General features: G+C 41.5%; 1 protein-coding gene and 1 long non-coding RNA gene across 5 annotated transcripts in view; one reads left to right on the top strand and one right to left on the bottom strand.

The window, feature by feature from the left end:
• The window catches only part of LOC120373354, a 75,807-nt gene that overhangs the window by 9,556 nt on the left and 45,212 nt on the right, over positions 1 to 21,039 (top strand). The window lies entirely within an intron of this gene.
• The window catches only part of AQP9 (aquaporin 9), a 40,464-nt gene continuing 23,585 nt past the window's right edge, over positions 4,161 to 21,039 (bottom strand). For 2 of the 4 annotated variants that reach the window (XM_039491693.1, XM_039491692.1), the window contains 4 exons: positions 20,559 to 20,696; positions 16,716 to 16,834; positions 14,048 to 14,265; positions 4,163 to 5,943 (listed from right to left, as the gene is read on the bottom strand). In XM_039491693.1, the coding sequence (XP_039347627.1) occupies positions 5,742 to 5,943; positions 14,048 to 14,265; positions 16,716 to 16,834; positions 20,559 to 20,696 (677 nt within the window). In that variant the 3' untranslated portion in view covers positions 4,163 to 5,741. Of the gene's footprint in view, positions 5,944 to 14,047; positions 14,266 to 16,715; positions 16,835 to 20,558; positions 20,697 to 21,039 lie in introns of all 4 variants that reach the window. The other 2 variants (XM_039491691.1, XM_039491690.1) reach the window with 2 other exon arrangements.

Genomic DNA, 21,039 nt, shown 5'->3' with positions numbered 1-21,039 from the left:
CTCCAGCATTCCTGTGCTCCTGGCACAGCTTCTGACCCAAGTAATTTGGGAATAGGGTTAGTTAATGTGTTCTTGCAACACCAGCCTATAAAACACTGTAGGTCATGATTAGTGGCTATTTATTTCGTAGTATTTTCCTCAGTGCCAAAGGGGAGGATTTTGATATAAATAAAAATTGGTATTAGAATGTACTCAATATGGTTTGGATTATAACTCATTTGCAGTATAATCCAAATTTTTGAATCAAAACTACTTGAAAGTGCAGTTTCAGCTACATTAAGAGCCTGATCCTACCAACACTTACTACTGGCCATTTCTTATTACTGTGAGTGGTGCCATTGACTTCTATGGAACAATAGCAGTAGTAAGCATTTGACCCCATGTTGTTTGCAAGATTGGACTCTCAATTAGTAAAGTGATTAATTAGCTTTAAGACACTATTTAAATTGTCCAAAAGATAACCTGAACATCAAATAATGTGATTTTTCTCCAGGAGCTGATATTTCAGATCCAAATTAGTACATTGAAGCCTGCTCAATGTCAACTCACTGACTGCAAAATCTCTCTTAATGGAAATGCTTTTCTTTGTACCTGTATCTTATATTAACTCAAGCAATGGGGACATTTGCACTTGATAATAGACAATTGATAATTGATAATAGACAATGTCATGATTATGTAAAAAATACTTTTGTTCTGCACAAACTGAGCTTCATGAATTGAGGCCTGTAGCATAAGATGGAGTTCATATTTTCAGCTGTGTTATGGAGATGCTGATTGTGACTCCAGAGTTAAGGTTGAGCTGAGTTTTGCACTCAAAGCAAGGATTCAGTCTCTTTGTTTGGCATGAAGGGTACAACATATGCTCTCAAAAACTATAGCACTTGGTTTCTGGGTGAAATCCTGGCCCCCCTGAAGTCAAAGAGAGCTCTCATTTGTACAGAGGGAATCTTCTGAGAATGTAGAAATAAACCCATTAATTAGTTTGAGTTAAAATTAATTTAAAAAATAGGTCCCTACGTAGAATTGATGGAGTGCCCCAAGGGTCAGTCCTGCAACCAGTTTTGTTCAATATCTTCATTAATGATCTGGAGTGCATGGACTGCACTCTCAGCAATTTTGCAGATGACACTAAACTGGGAGGAGGGGTAGATATGCTGGAGGGTAGGGATAGGATACAGAGGGACCTAGACAAATTAGAGAATTGGGCCAAAAGAAACCTGATGAGGTTCAACAAGGACAAGTGCAGAGTCCTGCACTTAGAACGGAAGAATCCCATGCACTGCTACAGACTAGGGACCGAATGGCTGGGCAGCAGTTCTGCAGAAAAGGATCTAGGGGTTACAGTGGACGAGAAGCTGGATATGAGTCAACAGTGTACCCTTGTTGCAAAGAAGGCTAATAGCATTTTGGGCTGTATAAGTAGGGGCATTGCCAGCAGATTGAGGGCTGTGATCGTTCCCCTCTATTTGACATTGGTGAGGCCTCATCTGGAGTACTGAGTCCAGTTTTGGGCCCCACACTGCAAGAAGGATGTGGAAAAATTGGAAAGAGTCCAGCGGAGGGCAACAAAAATGATTAAGGGGCTGGAGCATGTGACTTATGAGGAGAGGCTGAGGGAACTGGGATTGTTTAGTCTGCAGAAGAGAAGAATGAGAGGGGATTTGATAGCTGCTTTTAACTACTTGAAAGGGGGTTTCAAAGAGGATGGATCTAGACTGTTCTCAGTGGTTCCAGATGACAGAACAAGGAGTAATGGTCTCAAGTTGCAGTGGGGCGGGGGGTTAGGTTGGATATTAGGAAAAACTTTTTCACTAGGAGGGTGGTGAAGCACTGGAATGGGTTACCCAGGAAGGTGGTGGAATCTCTTTCCTTAGAGGTTTTTAAGGTCAGGCTTGACAAAGCCCTGGCTGGGATGATTTAGTTGGGAATTGGTCCTGCTTTGAGCAGGGGGTTGGACTAGATGACCTCCCGAGGTCCCTTCCAACCCTGATATTCTATGATTCTATGATTCTTTGTGTACCACAGCTAATACACAGACACATGCTATAGGTGTAGACCAGTTGTTCTATATCCTGTGCAAAATGTCCCACTCAGAGATTCCTGACCCATGCTTCCGCACTTTGTACCATGGTGCATAATCCAAAGGAAACAACAGCGTGTGATATGGGGGACATGCTAACTGGCTGTGGCCTTCTTGTGGAAAGTCCTGGCACAACAAACTTTAGCCTGCTTTAAACATTCCAGGCAAAACGTATTACTCCCGTTCAGTTGCATAACACATGCATATATTTATCTTCTGTACAGATGCTTCTGATAAGGCACTGACTTCAGTGGGAGTTAAGGGCACTCAGCAACTTGCAGGATCACACCCTATGTGATTTTGGACAAGCTACTTAACCTCTCAGTGCCTTGGAGTGTTCTGTAATTTAACAGACTGTGGTTTGTTGAGCAGATATTTGGAGGACGGGTGTTACTGATTTGTACTATAAGTGCAGGTTATTGTTAGACTTTATAAATTCCATTTTCTGACAGCCTTGTATTTTACTGTATGATGTCACAAGCTGTAACAGTACAATATATCAATGTACAAGGCAGAGGAGGAAGCTGCTACAGCTGTAAACCCTGCATATAGATCTGTATAATTAGCAATCGCGTATATGTCATACACTTGCTTTTCCTGTATTCTTCTCTTCTCCAAAAGACATGGACCAGCTATGCCTGTCCTCCCATTTTGTTATGGTGACTCTCCAAAAAGTGGTGCAATATAACAAGCAAATGGATCTAACTGAGTATATGTTTTTTAATACAATAGTCCAAAGCAAACTGGTTATAAGCAGAGACAACATTTTTCACTGTGCTTGTATGGTGACTTGGCAATGTGAGTGTTTTATGGTTGTGTATATTTTCTTAAAGTGTCCATTGAAAATGGAGTTATGCTGGTTGGAAAACCGTTCCCAGAGAATAGTTCTCAGTCAAGCTGGAAGGGCATGTTGAGAGGGTTCCAGCAGGGATCAGATCAGGGTCTGGGTCTGTTCAATATCTTCATTAATGGTTTAGATAATGGCATTGAGAGTACACTTATAAAGTTTGCGGATGATATCAAGCTGGGAGGCGTTGCAAATGCTTTGAAGGATAGGATTGAAATTCAAAATGATCTGGAGAAACTGGAGAAATGGTCTGAAGTAAACAGGATAAAATTCAATAAGTACAAATGCAAAGTACTCCACTTAGGAAGGAACGATCAATTGCACACAGACAAAATGGGAAATGACTGCATAGCAAGGAGTACTGCGGAAAGGGACCTGGTGTACATAATGGATCACAAACTAAATATGAATCAACAGTGTAATATTGTTGCAAAAAAAAAGCAAACATCATTCTGGGATGTATTAGCAGGAGTGTTGTAAGCAAGACACAAGAAATAATTCTTCTGCTCTACTCTGCGCTGATTAGGCCTCAATTGGAGTATTGTGTCCAATTCTGGGTACCACATTTCAGGAAAGATGTGGACAAATTTTAAAGATCTGAGAAGAGCAACAAAAATGATTAGAGGTCTTGAAAACATGAGGTCTTCCTTCCTATGGAGGAAGATTGAAAAAATTGGGTTTGTTTAGTCTGGAAAAGAGAAGACTGAGGGGGACATGATAACAGTTTTCAAGTACATAAAAGGTTTTTACAAGGAGGAGGGAGATAAATTGTTCTAGTTAACCTCTGAGGATAGGACAAGAAGCAATGAGCTTAAATTGTAGCCAGGGCGGTTTAGGTTGGACATTAGGAAAAACTTCCTAATTGTCTGGGTGGTTAAGCACTGGAATAAATTGCCCAGGGAGGTTGTGGAATCTCCGTCATTGGAGATTTTAAAGAGCAGGTTAGACAACCACCTGTCAGGGATGGTCTAGATCAGTGGTTCCCAAACTTGTTCCTGCAGGAGCCGCAATCGGCCGAACCTGCAGATGCGGTAGGTACACAAACCGGCCCGACCCACCAGGGGCTTTCTGCGCACAAGTGGCGGAACAAGTTTGGGAACCACTGGTCTAGATAATACTTAGTCCTGCCTTGCATACAGGGGACTGGACTAAATGACCTCTCGAGGTCCCTTCCAGTCCTATGATTCTATGCAGCTCCTCAGGTAAATGGTATTGTCAATGTCCAGTCAACAATGCAAATTCAAATAAAGCTTTTGTCTGACCAGATGATTTTCTACCTTTTTGCTGCCATGTGCTGGGCCTCTAAATTTTAACTGGCATATTATGTCAAGGAGGGGGAGTAACAGACCTGCCCTCTGGAAATTGGGAGAAGGCTTCTGACCACATTATTCCCAAAACCATTTTTTTTCATTTGTTGGAGTGGCTGGCCATAAAAACAGTTCTGCACTCCCCAGTGTAGATACTTTGGAGAAAATGTTGTGGGTTTTGAGGATGGATTGAGGATAAATAGGGAACAATAATACCCTAAAATGAGTGAATAGAGCTGATAACCAGAGCTTTAAAACACAGCTTTTGAACATGAAGTCTCTTTATTCACAATCACAGCCATATAAAAATTAGAGATTGCTTTGAGCTAATTTGACACATTCCATTTACATTGATAAAACAGGACCCTGGATTTTCAAAGAGAGGACTTGATAATGATACTGACTAGCATAAGCTAAATAGTATGGAAGTAGAATACATCTAACCGTCTTCATTAGAGAAAGAGAGCCCACTCCTCAGAGCCTGTCTGGCTTTGAACTCAGTCTGGATCTCAGAGCTCAGTGCAGTTTGAATCTGGGGTCTGGCTTTGGACCTATTTCTAATGTTAATGACTGTTTTTGTGAGATGACTTGAAGCCACCAAAACAAAAATTGCTCCCTTTTAGAGGATGAAATTCATCCTGTGCGGAGTGCCCACACAAGGCCTCTTATGAACTTAAGTAGTGCATAGGACTTGTCTGCATGGCGCAAGCCTTGTGCTGCTGGCCCTCTGCCCAAGGATGAAATTCACCCAGAGAACATAGCAAGAGACATTTGGATGAATAATCTAGTTTAGGTTTTAAATAGATTCCATTAAGATTAATCGATTGGTTTGAAAACCTACTTGGAGCATTACAGCTATGAAGAAGCTGAGCAAAAGTATCAATATTGTCTTTTGGACTAGAGCTCAAGACAGAGATTTCTTACCTTTTGTCAACATGTTATCTATTATCAATCCTCACCACTTGCATATCCTTTCACAGCTGTCCAGTTAATACCCAGATACAAAATTAGGTACAAACCACTTCAATTAACTTTTGGGCAATTCTGATATTGTTTTTCCTAATGCATAATCTTTTCAGCACTTACCTTTTTAAAATATATGGCTGTAATGAGTGAATTTGTTTCTTTACATGGTAATGCAGTACTGGACCACTTAACTGTCTCTGTGCAGGCAGTTTTGTGACGCAGTGCCTCATCCATTAGTGGTTAGTTAGATTACTTGACTTATGGATTGTATGGATTGAATTAGCAAATCAGTGTATCATCCCATTACAATTTCATCTAGGAGAAAACTTGACCTGAAAACCACAGAAAAAAACCCAGCATTTTTTTCTCTGAAGCAAGTAAGTAATTTAAATCCCAGATTTTGAAATAATCAGCCTTCTCCTTCAGGGGAAGAAATCCTTTTTGGACTTGTTTTCTGTGCAGGTCATGTAATTTATGAAGTGTGTACTTTAATTGAGGCACACAGTGTTTGCAGAATGACCTATATAGTCATTCTGCTTTAAATCCGAACAGGATGCTGATCACAAATTCTTTCTTCTTTCTCCATATTGGTAAGTTCATATTTCTCATACGTATCAGTGTCTTCTTCCAGATGTGTATCTGAATGGTGAATTTCAATAAAAATAATATAGGTAACGGCTCCAATTACTCCTCCCATCATAGGTGCAACGGTAGGAACCCACCACCAGTTATTTCCAGCCCTGTAAGAAAGAAAAGCAGAATTACTATTCATTATGTTGCTAATATTGATCTGTTGTTTAGAAGCTGAGTTAGAAACACTGTATGGTGGTATTGACTTTACTGCAATATTTCGTATAGCTAAAATGCCTATTACGGTGAGGTTTTTGTACCATATCTTACTGTGGTAAATGTTTACGTTGACCTAATGTTTCTGTAGATTGGTGACAAACGTTATTTTCCTGTGCACGCTCTGGTTGAAATATGCTAACAACCGCCTGGGCCTTAGGTCTGAGTACTGTATATATTCTTTAGAAAATAAGGCTTCCTAACTACCAGAGCCTTAGGGGATAGGGAATTTGGGAAAGTTGGGATTTGTTGGCTTGTAGTGAAATTAAATGAAACACATTTTTTGCACTACATTGTCAGATTATGAACACACTAATGGGCAGCTGGCAACATCAAGTGTGATGATTGCACAGGTATGTCTCAATTTTTCTGCTTACATGAGGAACGGTTTGCAGGATCAGGCCCTATATTCACATAATATACAATGTTTTGCTCGAGAAGTAAAGTATATTTTGTGTGTCTTGAAGAGTATAATTTAACATACTAAAGTGTAAAGTATATTATGCTTGACTAGAGTGGCCAAGATTCGAGTTTCACAAGGCAGTTTATTATCTCTGTTTAAGGTGTGAGTTTTTTTCAGTAATATTAAAAAAGGTGCTGTCAAGTTTTATAGGCCTGAAACTGAACCTTCTTATAATGGCAATTCTCTGATGGAAAGTCTTGTAGAATCTAAGGGTGAAATTTTGGTTCCATTGAAGTCGATGGAAATTTGCCATTGATTTCAATGGGGCTGGGACTGGTAGGTAATAGCTACTATATGTGTGTATCCTAGACATATACAATCAGCAGCAGTAGTTAATTCTGAGCACTGGTCCCAGAGCTCTGATGATATACTCAACTGTGCTGGTATAATGAGCTGTTTTGGCTCAATAACATGATATATCAATTGAAGATGTGATTCTCAAGCAGAAAAGAGTCACTTACATTTAACGCATACTGGAAATGAAGAGGGAACATATTTTCCCCAAATACAAAAAGATAAATTAATTTGAGTGAGGATTTTATTGGAAGATGATTCTAGGAGATTACTACAAACAATGGCAAATCAAATTTTTAAATGATATAAATAATTACTCAATGTGTGACAGCATAATTTTATGTGGAAGTGAATTTATGTTTAGCCACAGTACAAGTACAATGGTATTTGTTGCAGTCTTCACAATGTCAGTTTCATGAAATTATTCTTCTTTTACTCATTCTTTATGCCATAGTCTGGAGTTTCTTCTTTGGAGTTGTTAAGATCTTGCTGGAGCATAGGTGGGCAAACTACGGCCCGTGGGACCGTCCTGTCCCTTGAGATCCCAGCCAGAAAGGCTAGTCCCTGGTCCCGCCCCTGTTGTCCCTCCTTCCCCGCAGCCTAAGCTCGCCGTGCTACCTGCTCTCTGGGTGGTTGGGCTGCGAGCTCCTGCTGGGCAGCGCAGCGGCGTAGCTGGCTCCGGATGGGTGGCGCAGCTCAGGGACGGATTTACCAGCAAACACAGGTTGCCCTGGCATGTGGCCCCCCACCATGGGGGCCCCAGGGCCGGGCACTAGGGCAGCCTGGCACCAGCACATCCCCCACAGGTGGGGAGCTGCACTGCGGGGGCAGGAGAGCAGGGAGGGAGGTGCAGGTGGCGGGAGTGCTGCGAACATGGGCTGGAGGACTCAGGAGGAGCATCCGGCGGCCATGCAGCTGGCTGGAGAGAAGCGGCACTTTGAAGGGGAAACTGATGCTTCTCTCTGGCTGCGTGGCTGTTCCTGCTCCTCCTGAGTCCTCTGTCCATGTTCGCAGGGCCTCATTCTGAAAGGGGATTTGGGGGGGGCTGGTTGGGGGGGTCCCGGGCAGAGAGGTCAGAGGACAAGGAGCGGGGGGGTTAATGGGTCGGGAATTCTGAGGGGGGACAGTCAGGGGGCAGGAAGACAATGTGTACTCAGTAGTCTTTGTTCTGTTGATCTACATATGACGGGTTCGGTCACAGATATCCCCTTGGGACTGTCACCTGATGTGCTAAAATTACCTCTGAGCTTGTTTTCCCTGCCAGCTTGGGACTCCAGAACCCTGTCTTGTTGATCCAGACATGCTAGCCTGCTGCAACCCAGACCCAGGGTATGGTCCATGCCCCCAAAGCTGCAGACTTAATGGAAAACAGCTCAGCAGGTACCTATCACCAGCACCCAGACACCCAGCTCCCAATGGGATCCAAACCCCAAATAAATCCATTTTACTCTGTATAAAGCTTATACAGGGTAAATTCTTAAATTGTCTGCCCTCTATAACACTAATAGAGAGATATGCACAGCTGTTTTCTCCCCCAGGTATTAATCACTTACTCTGTGTTTTTAATAAACAAAAGTGATTTTATTAAGTATAAAAAGTAGTATTTAAGTGGTTTCAAGTAATAACAGACAGAACAAAGTAAGTCACCAAGCAAAATAAAGCAAAAACACACAAGTCTAAGCCTAATACATTAAGAAAGTGATTACAGGTCATCTCTCACACTCAGAGATGTTCCAATAAGCTTCTTTCACAGACTAGACTCCTTCCTAGTCTGGGCCCAATCCTTTCCCCTGGTACAGTCCTTGTTAGTTCCAGCAGACATTTCAGGTGGTAAATAGGGGATCTCTCATGGCTGGCCTCTCCATGTCCTGCTCCACCCCCTTTCATAGCTTTGGCCCAAGGCGGGAATCCTTTGTTTCTCTGGGTCCCCACCCCTTCTTCTAAATGGAAAAGCACCAGGTTTAAGATGGATTCCAGTATCAGGTGACCTGTTCTGTGAGACCCCAGCCTACCTTCGTCCAGGGCTGGCCACATGTACACAGGAAGGTTTGCAAGTAGACAGAGCCATTTACAGGTCATTGATTCTGAAGCCCCCTTAATGGCTTCCACTTAATATGTTTACATTAGTAATAGAAATTTATATATTCTGCTAACTCCAGACATAGAAATAATACATGCAAACAAATAGGATGAACACACTCAGTAGATCATAAGCTTTGTAATGATATAAGAGACCTTTTGCATGAAGCATATTCCAGTTACATCATATTCACACTCATAAGCATATTTCCATAATACATTATGGAGTGCAGTGTCACACTACACATGCAAAACTCCATCTGTCATCTTGCATGTGTGTGCGTGTCCCTGTTCCAAACAAAGTCTGAAGATGGGGCCCTGGTGCTCCCTATTTTATCTTCTCTAAATTATGGCCCTTACTTGCACTGGACAACTGGCATTTTCCCTCCTGCTAGGAGGGTGCAAGAGCAGATGTCCTGGAGCTGATTGCAAAGCTAAACTGAGATCAGGACATGCTTGAGTTATGAGTTGCCATTACCCTCTGTCCTCCTCCTGAACCAGAAGCAAGTACTCTTTGTGACATCCCTTAGCTCCACTGATGCACATTTAGTTCTCCTGTTGCCCAGCATGCAGCTGTGCTGCGAGGTCAGAAGGAAATCATCCAATTATGTCTTTGTGATAATAAAGTCTTTTCTCTGCCACTACTACTAAAGGGACACATTCTGCCCACTGTATTCATGCAACTGAAGACTAAGGGAGCTTGCAGGTAGTTTCCTCTGCTGCAGCTAGGGATTCCCTCAGGGCAAAAGAGTTCACAGTGGATGCAGAGCTGACAAAGCCAATGCCTATGCTTTCTTATCTGCAGCCCCTGGCTCAGGGAGCATGGTATAGGTGGGGGAGTGGGAGTGGCTGAAGTACACTGCACTCTGGTCATCCCCAGCTGGTTCATGGTCCTTTGAGAAGCTGGGGCAGAGAATCAGGGAGCTGTAATTAGCTCAGTAACAGCTCCTCACTTTGCTACACCCAAAACTGGGCACAGCAGAAAATCTGCCCCACTGGGACAGCTCTCATAAGTAGGGGTCTAGCAAATTCGCAGAAAAATCACATCATGGATCGTGACATCTGGTTTCAACTGTGAAATCTGGTCTCTGATCACCCAGCTCTGAAGGCAGAGCAGAGAGTGGCAGCTGCTGGTCAGGCACCCAGCTCTGAAGGCAGCGCCGTGGCCAGCCTACCTTACTTTGCTGCTGCTGCTGGCAGCAGTGCTGCCTTCAGAGCTGGGCGCTCGGACAGCAGCCACTGCACTCCTGCTGCCTAGCTTCAGGAAGTGGTGCTGCCAGCAACAGCAGAGAAGTAAGGGTGTCAATACCATGACCCCCCCCTCAAAAAAAAGGTTTGCAGCTTCCTTTTGGGTCAGGGCCCCCAGTTTGAGAAACGCTGTGGAGAAATCACACATTTTTTGTGGGTTGGTCATGGCATAAATAGCAAATTTCGTGGATATGATGCATGGTGTAACACATCTGCAAAATGTGCTATTTATGCCATGACCAACCCACAAAAAATGTGATTTTTTTCTCTGATTTAAGTAGATTTCCTACTCATAAGTAAAATAAGTAGGGATTTGGTCCAGTATCCCCCATCTGTAATAGAACTGCAAATTAGAAAAAAAAATGGGTGTGGTTAATCAGAAAATCTGGAATGCAACTATATGGGATAAAATATATTAAACAAAATCCTGTGGAGATTTTTAAACATGGGGCAGCTGCATCATAGAGAGAACATTACATGTATGAGCACCAATTAACTACTGTATGTTACACTTTAAAGGGAAACTCTCAGGTTCAAATCTAGTCATTTTTTAAAAGAGTTCAACATTGTACAGAGTGCTTAAGCCCCCTTGCCCATTTTGATTGTTTTACAGTCACATTTTCTTTGTTTTAAAAATGCTTGTCCTCTCCCCTGTTGCTGTTTGAAAGTTTCCCAACAACAGGAGAAACTGGCTAGTTGAAGGTACATGCACAGAGAACCTAAGGCTATTAAGAGCAGGAAAGAGTCCTGTGGCACCTTATAGACTAACAGATGTATTGGAGCATGAGCTTTCGTGGGTGAATACCCACTTCGTCAGATGCATGTAAGGCTATTAATGCACCTTCCAACACATCTCTCACCTTTTGAAGTAGGATATTGAAGTTAGAATAATTCTGATTTGATTTTTCAGAGAATTCAAACAGTTTAAATTCCGGGAATTTCTAGATGCTCCTTCACATTATAAAACAAATGCAAAATGATGCACAAAATCTCACTGTACACAAGACCTTATGTAGTTCTTTTGGACTTCTCCAGAACAGAAGTTGGTTTTAGTTAATGCTGTTAATGCTGTTTGCGTCACTCAAACTAGACATGTCAGCAGAGATGTGTGTAGATATCTGAATGCTACCTATAACCTTTAAATAGGAGAAGCTGATAGCCGATAAACCCCTAAAGCTTCAGTATGGAAATATTAGGACTGATCTCTTGCAGCTAGCCGCCAGAGGGCACTATTACTATATAATATAACTAAAAAAATCCCCAACACATTTTAAATTAGATAAAAGAATTCTGATCTGAAAAAGGGCTCTGTGTGGCTTGAAAGCTTGTCTCTTGCACCAACAGAAGTTGGTCCAATAAAAGCTATTGCCACACCCACCTTGTCTCTCTAAAGGAATTCAAAGGCAGTTTCAGGGGAGTCTAAATACACTGCAGATGTAATATTGAAAGGAACAGTACTGGCTGCACAGCTCATACAGAACTTTCAGTCTGCTAGTCAGTGCTTACCTAGCCTTTCGGAATCATCGTGGGCCCTGGTTAAGAAGGAAGGTATGATAAACACAGGGGGGGAAAAATTCCACTGCTGCTAGATAGTTTCAGATACTGTAGTAAAATACTCATCTGTAGCAATGTCCCTCATCACCTCTTCACATTTTGTTAACCCGGCAGCTAATCAACTGCAAAGTTGAGCATTTGTATCTGAATCTCTGGCTTTTTTTTTTCCCCACTGTAACCAGAACTGTTTGTGGAAACCATGTTTAAGTATGGCTGTTAGGAAGTTCTAGCATTATTGCCCTGTTCAGGTGGCTAAACCTTGAAAACTTTGGCTTTCCATTGATACAGTAGACTTCAATAGGACCTACTTGTTTGAGTAAGTTATCCGAACTGTACTACAGACAACCTTCTCTGTCCCTGTCTGAAATATACAGAATGGTTTGACAACACAGTTCTAACATGGGTTAGGCAAAACCAAATCTGTCCACAGTGATTAGAGAAATCCACTGACCTGCTTACAATATTATTCAAACTTTAGCATATGCAAGACCTTATCCGTATTCTGCAACCGACATACTGTACCTAAGTTTCAGCCCAGTTATGAAACACTCCATTTAACCTTCTGTACTCCAGCTTGGAACTATGTTGTAAATGGGTAAGGGAACAAGCATGTTGTAACTGGCTCCCCAGTTACAGCTGTAGGGTAAAGCTGTAGAGAGGAAAAATGTCCTACTTCATTTGTATGTCTCTAAGACTGCTCAGATTATTTTTTCTCATGGTTTCAGAGATCTACTGCAATACATTCTGTACTCTCCCTTTTAAATGCTCAATATGGTCCTTATGGTGTGGACATATTTCCCACCTTACTATAAATCCCAAGCAAAACTAACAGAAATGATCTGAAACAGGTAACAAATGCATTTTCTTGTGTTTTCCTGTAGATTTTAAAATAGACACCTCATACGAGGAGAGGGGAGTTCCTAGGGAATCAATGATTAGATTACTGCATGACAGGGCTTCCCAACCTTCTCCAGCAAAATTGCCTATTTATAATGAAAGGTTTTTTCCCTGGATATGAAATCTTACACTGCATGTGCTCCATTTTTTTTAATAAGGCAGTGTTGTCTAGTGGATAGAGCACTGCCCTGGAACTCAGGAGACCTGGAATCTATTCCCAGCTCTGCCACTGGCCTGTTGGGTGACTCTGGGCAAGTCATTTCCCAGGCACTCTGTGCCTCAGTTTCCCTGTATGGAAAATGGGGTAATGATACTGACCTCTTTTATAAATGCTTTGAGATCTATGGATGGAAAAACGTGCTATGTAAGAGCTGCGTAGTAGTATTAAATGTCTTTGTATGGAATATTAGGGGCTCTGGATATTTATCCTGTAGATATCTAGGGGCTTTACGTAGTTGTGGTGAGCACTTGGGATTCCTACTTGTAAATAATTAGCAATACAAAACTAACCAACCAGAGGAGCCTCCTCCTGAAGAAAGATTTGAAAACAGTGCTGTTTGTGTATGTACAAAGCAGGCACCTGGATACAATTGGATACAGGTGGGTGAGCTTTGCATTTGGTATGTGCACGTGGCTGACTGTGTGCCTAGCCAGCTCAGTATGTGCGAACCAGGGATTTGAGAGTGCATGCTGAAACATGAACACTAAGGAGGTAGCACACAGCCTAAAAATCAGACCTTTAGATTTTTCAGATTTCTGCAATTACCTGCATTCGACTCTCAAAATAGTAGTCCAAGTCAGCCTGATCGATTTATGTTGTTTTCAGCGTTATTGTGGCCAGGTGGGTCCCAGGATATTAGCGAGACAAGGTGGGAGAGGTAATATCTGTTACTGGACCAACTTCTGTGAAAGAGACAAGCTTCCGAGCTCACACCGCGCTCTTCTTACCTTTCCCAGACCTGAAGAAGAGCGCCGTGTAAGCTCAGACTTGTCTCTTTCACCACCAGAAGTTGGTCCAATGAAAAAGATATTACCTCACCCACCTTGTCTGATCAATCTATGGCTTTTAGTGCAGCGATCACTGCACTAATTGCTGACTCTCTACGGCAGTTTTTGTTCTTCATGAAAACTGTTGTGGGAGAAGAAAGCATTTCCTTTATGCTATTTTCAGTGTTATCTGAGACCCCATAATATTTTGGGAGAGTCTGTCTGAAACTGTACCTGGTATTTGAGGAAATGCAAGTTTTATTTTCTGGATGTGCTAAAAATCCTCATTAAGGCACGGTACTTACTTTATCATGTGTCAAACTTCAAGTACATGACTAGATTTCACTGGAACTATTTCATACGCCGGTGAGTATGGTATGTGCTGAAGTACCAGGCTTGATCAGGGTCTTAATCTTTCAGCAGAACAACACTTAACAGGGGTATAGTCACATCCCACTGATGCAAGAATTACTTACGTGAATACTTCGAAACCCCATCCTGCTATAGCTGTGAAAATCCTTGGGCTTAGGTCCCTGGCTGGGTTCATGGCACAGCCACTGTTCATTCCCAAGGAACAAGTGAGCAGAAGGATAAGTAGGCCAACTGCAATTGGTTCCAAGCCCTTTGGTACACCCAAATTTTTGGTGTCAAAAATAGCAAAGACAACCAGAACAAGAAGAGCTGTTGACATCACCTGTCCAATGAAAAGAAAATATATTGAATAAATACACACACAAGCTCTAAATAGAGAGGGGGCCGTCTGGATCAGAATCTGAACTTCTCCAAAATTTGGTGAAGTTTGGATTTGATGATCAGATTCATCCCATTATGGAGAGATGACAGAGCAGCCCTGTTGCAATCCTACTGTCCCTGTAGTTCAAGGTGATAGGAATATGGTCTGGTTTGTCCCCTATTAGCAATAAGCATCCAAAATAAAAAAATCCAACTCCACCCAAATGTTCATCATTTGCAAACACATAATAGAAAGGTGCCCAAGCAATAATAGATATAAAAATACTGAAAAATTCAAGCAGAGAAATGCAATGTAAACTGAAGCTGCTGGTACCTGGCAGATCACATTCCTTTATGCAATAATTTTGCCAGCACAAAACTAATTGCTTCATATTTCTGCTTTGCTCAGCAGTCCCTGTTGCACATTTTGATAGTCAACTAACATGGCTGCTACTCTGAAACCTGTATTTTAAACACAGCATCCATGCACATTAAAAATGTTGCTACAGAATCATTTGCTTATGATGGGCTTAATCCCGCAGACTGTGTACAGGCAAAACTGCCATTATTCAGCCCAGTGTGCTTACAAGGAAATGTATCCAGGGTTGCTTTACTTGCTGCCTAGGATGCTTCTGAAGAAGAAAAATCACCTTTCCCACCCCCTGAGTACTTCATACAGTCACAGCTAGCTCTGCTTGATTCTAGTTAACTTTATGTAAAGTGTGTGTGTGTACATAGACACAAAGGACGAGACTGTCTGAACAGAAAGCAAAGGACAAATCTTAGAAATGTAGAGAAGGAAGTGGCAAGATTTGTTTACAAGCTTGAACGAGTGGAGCAGGAGAGAGAGAGAGAGAGAGAGATGTCCCCCAGTGTCTGAGGACTCATCTACACTCAGGTTTTTGTAGTAATTTAGCTATTTCAGTTGAGTGTGATTTTTTTTTTTTACCGATATCATTAAATTGGTACAACTCCTAATGTGGTAAGTTTTATATACCAGTATAAAGGTGACTTATGCTGATACAGCTTATTCCCCTAAATTTACAGTTTAAAAAAAGAGAGAGAGAACCTTTATTTTGGTATTACATCCAAAACCTACATTTAAAGAACAATAAGTTTACAAAGCTAAGCACTCAAAAGTTAGGAAATGCCGAAATTTTCATTGCCTGTACAACCTTAATTTGGGCCTTTTGTGCATATGACTTATGACATAATTTTTAATAGAGCTGCATGGAGAAACTTTGACAAAACAGTTTTCTGTCAGAAAAGACAGTTCTGACAAAATCAAAATACTTTGCAAAGTTGAGTCAATTTCCCCAAAAGTTTATTTTGGAGAGAAACCTGGGGGGTGGTGGTGGTAGAAGGGGAGAGTTCTAACAGTGTCGAAACGTCCAATGTTGACATTTTTGGAAGGAAATTTTTTTATTTTATTTTTTTGCTTTGAAATGACTTTTCATTTTGAATTTTTTTGGTATATCATGTTTTTAATATAAAATAAAAAAGTACTTTGTTGCAAAATATTGATCAATACACTACAGTTTTTTAAAAATTCTTTTGCAGAGAATTTTGAAATGTTCAAGTTTTGTTCAGATTTGAAATGAAGCCATGTTTTTAAAGTCTCAAAATCCTTCACCAAATGCAATTTCCATCCTTTTGACAGTTCTAGTCTTTACATACATAATCACATGCTATTTTTCCACAGTGCTGGAGAAGGCAAACAGAGGGATTAGAGGCAGACAGTAGGTAAGAAACCACGCTGTCATTGAACGAGGAGAAAGTGAAGGTTTTGGAAGGGGAGGAGAAAGGTGGAGGTTGTGGTAGATCTTCTCAATTTTTTTTTAACCATCAAGAATGTGTGCAGAGCAGGGTGCGGTGAAGAGGCATCTATGAGGAAGTTAAAGGTAACAAATAAATGATTGCGGTTCTAGGAGTAAACTGCTATTTAGCCAGGGATAACATACATGTACCTACTGGGCCAGAACCCCAGCAGGTATAAATTGGTGTACTCCCCTGGAGACAGTGGAGCAGTGCTGATTTGCATCAGCTGAGGATCTGGCTCATTACATTGACAAACATAAAATAGTAGAAGAATTCCAAAGACTGTGCGGATAAGAATAGCTTTTATCTGGGGTTTAACATGGCTCTCACTGCTGGAAAGAGCAATTTTAAAGAGTTTTGCTTGCAGTCTGAATGAAATTTTCTCTCTACAAGCAGTAATATCTTGTCATTACTATAATGCATAACAAGGAGTGACCAAAATGATAAACTTGGCCATAGTTGTTAGATTTTTAATAGTTTTTTTTTAATTGGCCAATTTTATGTTTTTCAACATTTTGTTTCTACAATCAAGACAACAAATGTAACAAGACTAGTGTTTTTTGTTTTTTTTTTTGTTTTTCTCTGGGTACTTACTTGATCTGCAAATCCACTTATCAGGGACAGATGTGGAGCTGGATAGGTTGCAAAAATATGTGCGGTTGCATTAGATCCTGTAACTATAAGCTCTCCACCACTGTAGTTCATGAATGCATCTACAGAAAACATATCCATTGCCTGGTTATGCTTACTTATCAACATTACATACAGTGGGAATTGCACATCATATTCTCATTTGGAAGCTATTGGATCCTGTTTTATTTATGGCCGAGGAATGATAAAACCACCTCCTCCATGTCTCATTTCTGCTCCTGTGCATTCAGGCACTGCAGTGCACCTCTTGTCTCTTATGGTCCATCTTTCAAATCCAGGCTCATGTGTTCCTTCTTTCTGATTGCTTGCCCCAGACCAGTGCTTGGAAAAGTTTCCTGGTCTTGAACACATTTATATTGTTCTGCAAAATGTTTCTAGACCTGACATGACATCTTCAGATATCCGATTTCAGCAGAATTCTGATTTTACTGTTGTAAAACCATTCATGTTACCAGCAGCCAGGGAATAATGCCACATTACTTTTTGCATTACATTACATTATACAGTCCCTTGCTGTGGTGAAGGAACATTCCTGAGAGATCTCTGGCCCCAAAAGAGCTTGCATTCCCTGCTCTGTCTGAGGGCTTTACTTCAACCAACTGCCAGACATTTCTTCTGATACCCGAACGTCTGCCTGCCTGGAGAAAGGGAGTCACTTCTCTCAAATGTTGCCATTCCCCAGCCAAAGAGTTCAGCTCCCTGGAAGGACCTGCTTGGTGGCATAGGAGTTGGTGCCTTATTACCCTTAATTTCTCTATCTAATTTACTGTTTACCAAAGTCTTCAGAGTTACATTCCTTTCCCAAATTATAGTCCCTCCTAAAAGAAGGGCTAAAGCCTAAAAGAAATGACTCTCTCGTTTTCCTAGCCATCCAACCTACTTTTTCTTCCAAATAGCAGACAGAACATGGTTAGTCCTCTCTTATCTTTTTATCTGTACGTAAGGTATTACCACTTCTAGCATCGGTCTTCATTATGGCCAAGATTTTTTAAAGTGACTTGTGATCGATTCTTGGGTGCTAAACCTGAGACACTTTATAGGGACCTGATTATCATGATGTGCTAAGCACCCACCTTGTGAAAGTCAGGTCTCTTTAAGGTGTCTCAAGTCAGACATCCAAAATCACTCCTCAGTTTTGAAAATCTTGGCTGAGAATGGAATATCGTCTTGCCACACTACAGCTACAGCATGGTATTGTGGGGGAAGCTCATTAGGGCAGAAAGAAATGAGGACTCCATTATATAAATCAAAATAAGGTATTTTAATGTAAAACTTCCTGTAATTTGACTTACAAAATTTGAGGTAACAAAATTCTGGTCCTAAAGATCCAGCTTTCCAGATCTCCTGCCTGGATCCTAACCTGGAATGAGCTTTTCCTAGAACTGGGTCTAACTTAGAGTGGGCTCCAAGGCGATGGAAACCTGCATTAATAGTCCCTTTGCTCCACCTTCCTTTTCCTTCAGCCAATCAGCCCCCCTCCACTGCCCATGTGGTGGGGCAGGGGGTTCATAACCTTTTGTCTGTGAGTTTGTAGTGTGTCAACTATCTAAAAACAACTTGCCACCTTGGCACCCTGCCTGACCAGGAGGAAGGAAGAGGTCACCAACACCAGGGACCCATGAAAACAAACAATGAGAACAAACCGAGCATTGCTTTCTGTGCCACACTCCTGCCTTCAAGTGGTGCTATGGGAACGTAGAAATAGCCTCACCTCTCTCATAATGGAGGTCACTGGTAAGTATTGCTGGTGTTGGCTAGGGCCGGGGGCGACCCAAAATGGTTTTAGAAACTTCTCAGAGGGAAGAGTGCCCAGGTCTCTACTTTTTGTAATAAAAGGGCAAGCTGAAGAAAAAAAACAACTCTGCTGTGTACACCCCATGATTGTTTTTTTCTTTCTAGCTTTGTGTAGAGTTGAGATTAGTTTAACTGCAAATGGCTTTTGGGTTAGCCCTTGACTAGTTGACCCCTCCTCAGGCTTCCTCCTTCTCACTGGTGGATGGTTCCATCACAACTATCTACGAATAAAAAGGGAAAGGAAAACTTTTTAACTGTGCCCTACTTTTGTTTAATTCTGTATATCTTTAAAAATTCCATATGTACATCAGTCAGATTATCACAGAATCCTGTTGTGTGAAGTACCATCTCTCTCTGGGACATCATTGGTAGTGAAGGAAAATAGCACAGGCAAGTGATGTGGAGTAAAATTATAAAAAGCACCTAAACCCCACTGATTTTCATATAGGCTTTGGCTCCTAAGTGCCTAAATCACTTTTTAAAAAGAACGAGGAGTCCTTGTGGCACCATAGAGACTAACACATTTATTTGAGCATAAGCTTTCGTGGGCTAAAGCCCACTTCATTGGTAATAGCCCAGCTTAACTGATTACTCTCGTTATAGTTAGTATGGCAACACCCATTTTTTCATGTCCTCTGTATATATATATATCTTCCCATTGTATTTTCCACCGCATGCATCCGATAAAGTGGGTTTTAGCCCACGAAAGCTTGTGCTCAAATAAATTTGTTAGTCTCTAAGGTGCCACAAGTACTCCTTGTTCTTTTTGCTGATACAGACTAACATGGCTACCACTCTGAAACTGTCACTTTTTAAAATGAGACTTAGGCTTCTAAGTCACTTTGGTGCTTTGGAAAAGTTTACCTGGCTTCAGGGACCACAAAGGTAATAATTGGAGATATACCAATCTCCTAGAACTGGAAGGGACCTTGAAAGGTCATTGAGTCCAGCCCCCTGCCTTCACTAGCAGGACCAATTTTTGCCCTAGATCCCTAAGTGGCCCCCTTAAGGATTGAACTCACAACCCTGGGTTTAGCAGGCTAATGCTCAAACCACTGAGCTATCCCTCCCCCCAATAGTATAATAGGAGGGGCATGTATGGGTGTAGGGATTGAACAAGGACTAAAGGAGAGAGAGAGGAGAGGGCCTAGGAAAATTGGAGAAAAGAGAGTTCCTGTAATCCTAGATCCTAGGAGACAGTAACAGAAAGCAAAGAAAAAGCTTTCATGAAATACAAACTACCACAGAGATCAACAGAATTAAGGATGGGACCGCAGAAGCATGGAGTGAGTCCTTTTAAACAAGAAGCAGTGGTTAAAGAAATGACCTAGTCCTGGAGGATTTATCTAGCTAGGGAGGACTATAAATATACAATCTGATATTTTATTTTTCTATTATGCCTCAACATGTCATAGAAAGAAGCATGGTCCAGACAGAGTGGGGAGTAAGAAATTCCTGCATTCTACTCTTGCACCTACTATATGACCCTCTGCCTCAGTTTCCATCTCTGAAATAGGGTTAATACCTAGCTCAAAGAGGTGGTGTGAGATTTAGTCAGGTGGGACTTGATCTCCCAGTCTGTAGCCTCACTGAACAATGTTGGTGTTACTCACATAAGAGCTGTTGGATCAGTCCTTCAATATTTCTAAAGTCCTTCCAGGAGGAGAAGCCCTATATACATGCTAAGAATTAAATAAGTAAAAGTCTTTGTGAGAAATACATGTTCTTAGAGTATCTAATTTCCCAAGAATGAGTCATTTTTCTACATTTCAGAACTTTTTCTGTTTTCTGAAATGTTAGTGTTGTCGGACACTTGGGAGGTCAGAGCCTTCCCCCTTAGTTCTTCCTTTCTCTTTTGTGACATAGGCCCAGTCCTGCAATGAACTGGGTATGGCAGACCTCTGTGCCTGCTTGGAACTCATTGAAGCATCAGGGTGTCAGAGATTTCCTTACTTCTAGCAAGTCCTACAGGTGTGTCTACTATATACTCACCATAATAAATCCCAAAGACAGCTGCTGCTCCAACGAATGCTCCCAGGAATTGTGCTAATATATAAAAAGGTAATTTGGTCCATTTCAACCTTCCAGTTGCACACATGGCTAATGAAACGGCTGGGTTTATGTGACCACCTGAAAAATAAATCACAAAATAATACCAATAATAAAGATAACATAGAGAAATAGGAGGCAGTGAGTGTTTGTAAAAATGTGAGCACTTTTGAACGCTAGACTATGGGCAAGGGGTTATTTTGCTCTCTCTCACTCTTCTCAGTATTTGCGGGGAAGGGGAGTCAGTAGAATGTTATTGACCGTTCATTCTGTTTCCCAGGCATTTGTTAAGATTAAGAAGTAACGTTGACCTGGTCATGCTGCACATCTTGATCTGGAGTCTGGGCTACATCTGAGCTGCACTCAGGAGAAGGTGGCATTAAGTCATCTTTATGTTCCCCTCTTTGATCCTGGGGCTGGGTGG

The sequence above is a fragment of the Mauremys reevesii genome, linkage group 10, assembly GCF_016161935.1.
Source record: "Mauremys reevesii isolate NIE-2019 linkage group 10, ASM1616193v1, whole genome shotgun sequence".
In the NCBI taxonomy this organism is placed as follows: domain Eukaryota; kingdom Metazoa; phylum Chordata; order Testudines; family Geoemydidae; genus Mauremys; species Mauremys reevesii.
The sequence above is the reverse complement of the archived record's forward strand: the minus strand, read 5'-3'. Positions and strand labels throughout refer to the sequence as shown.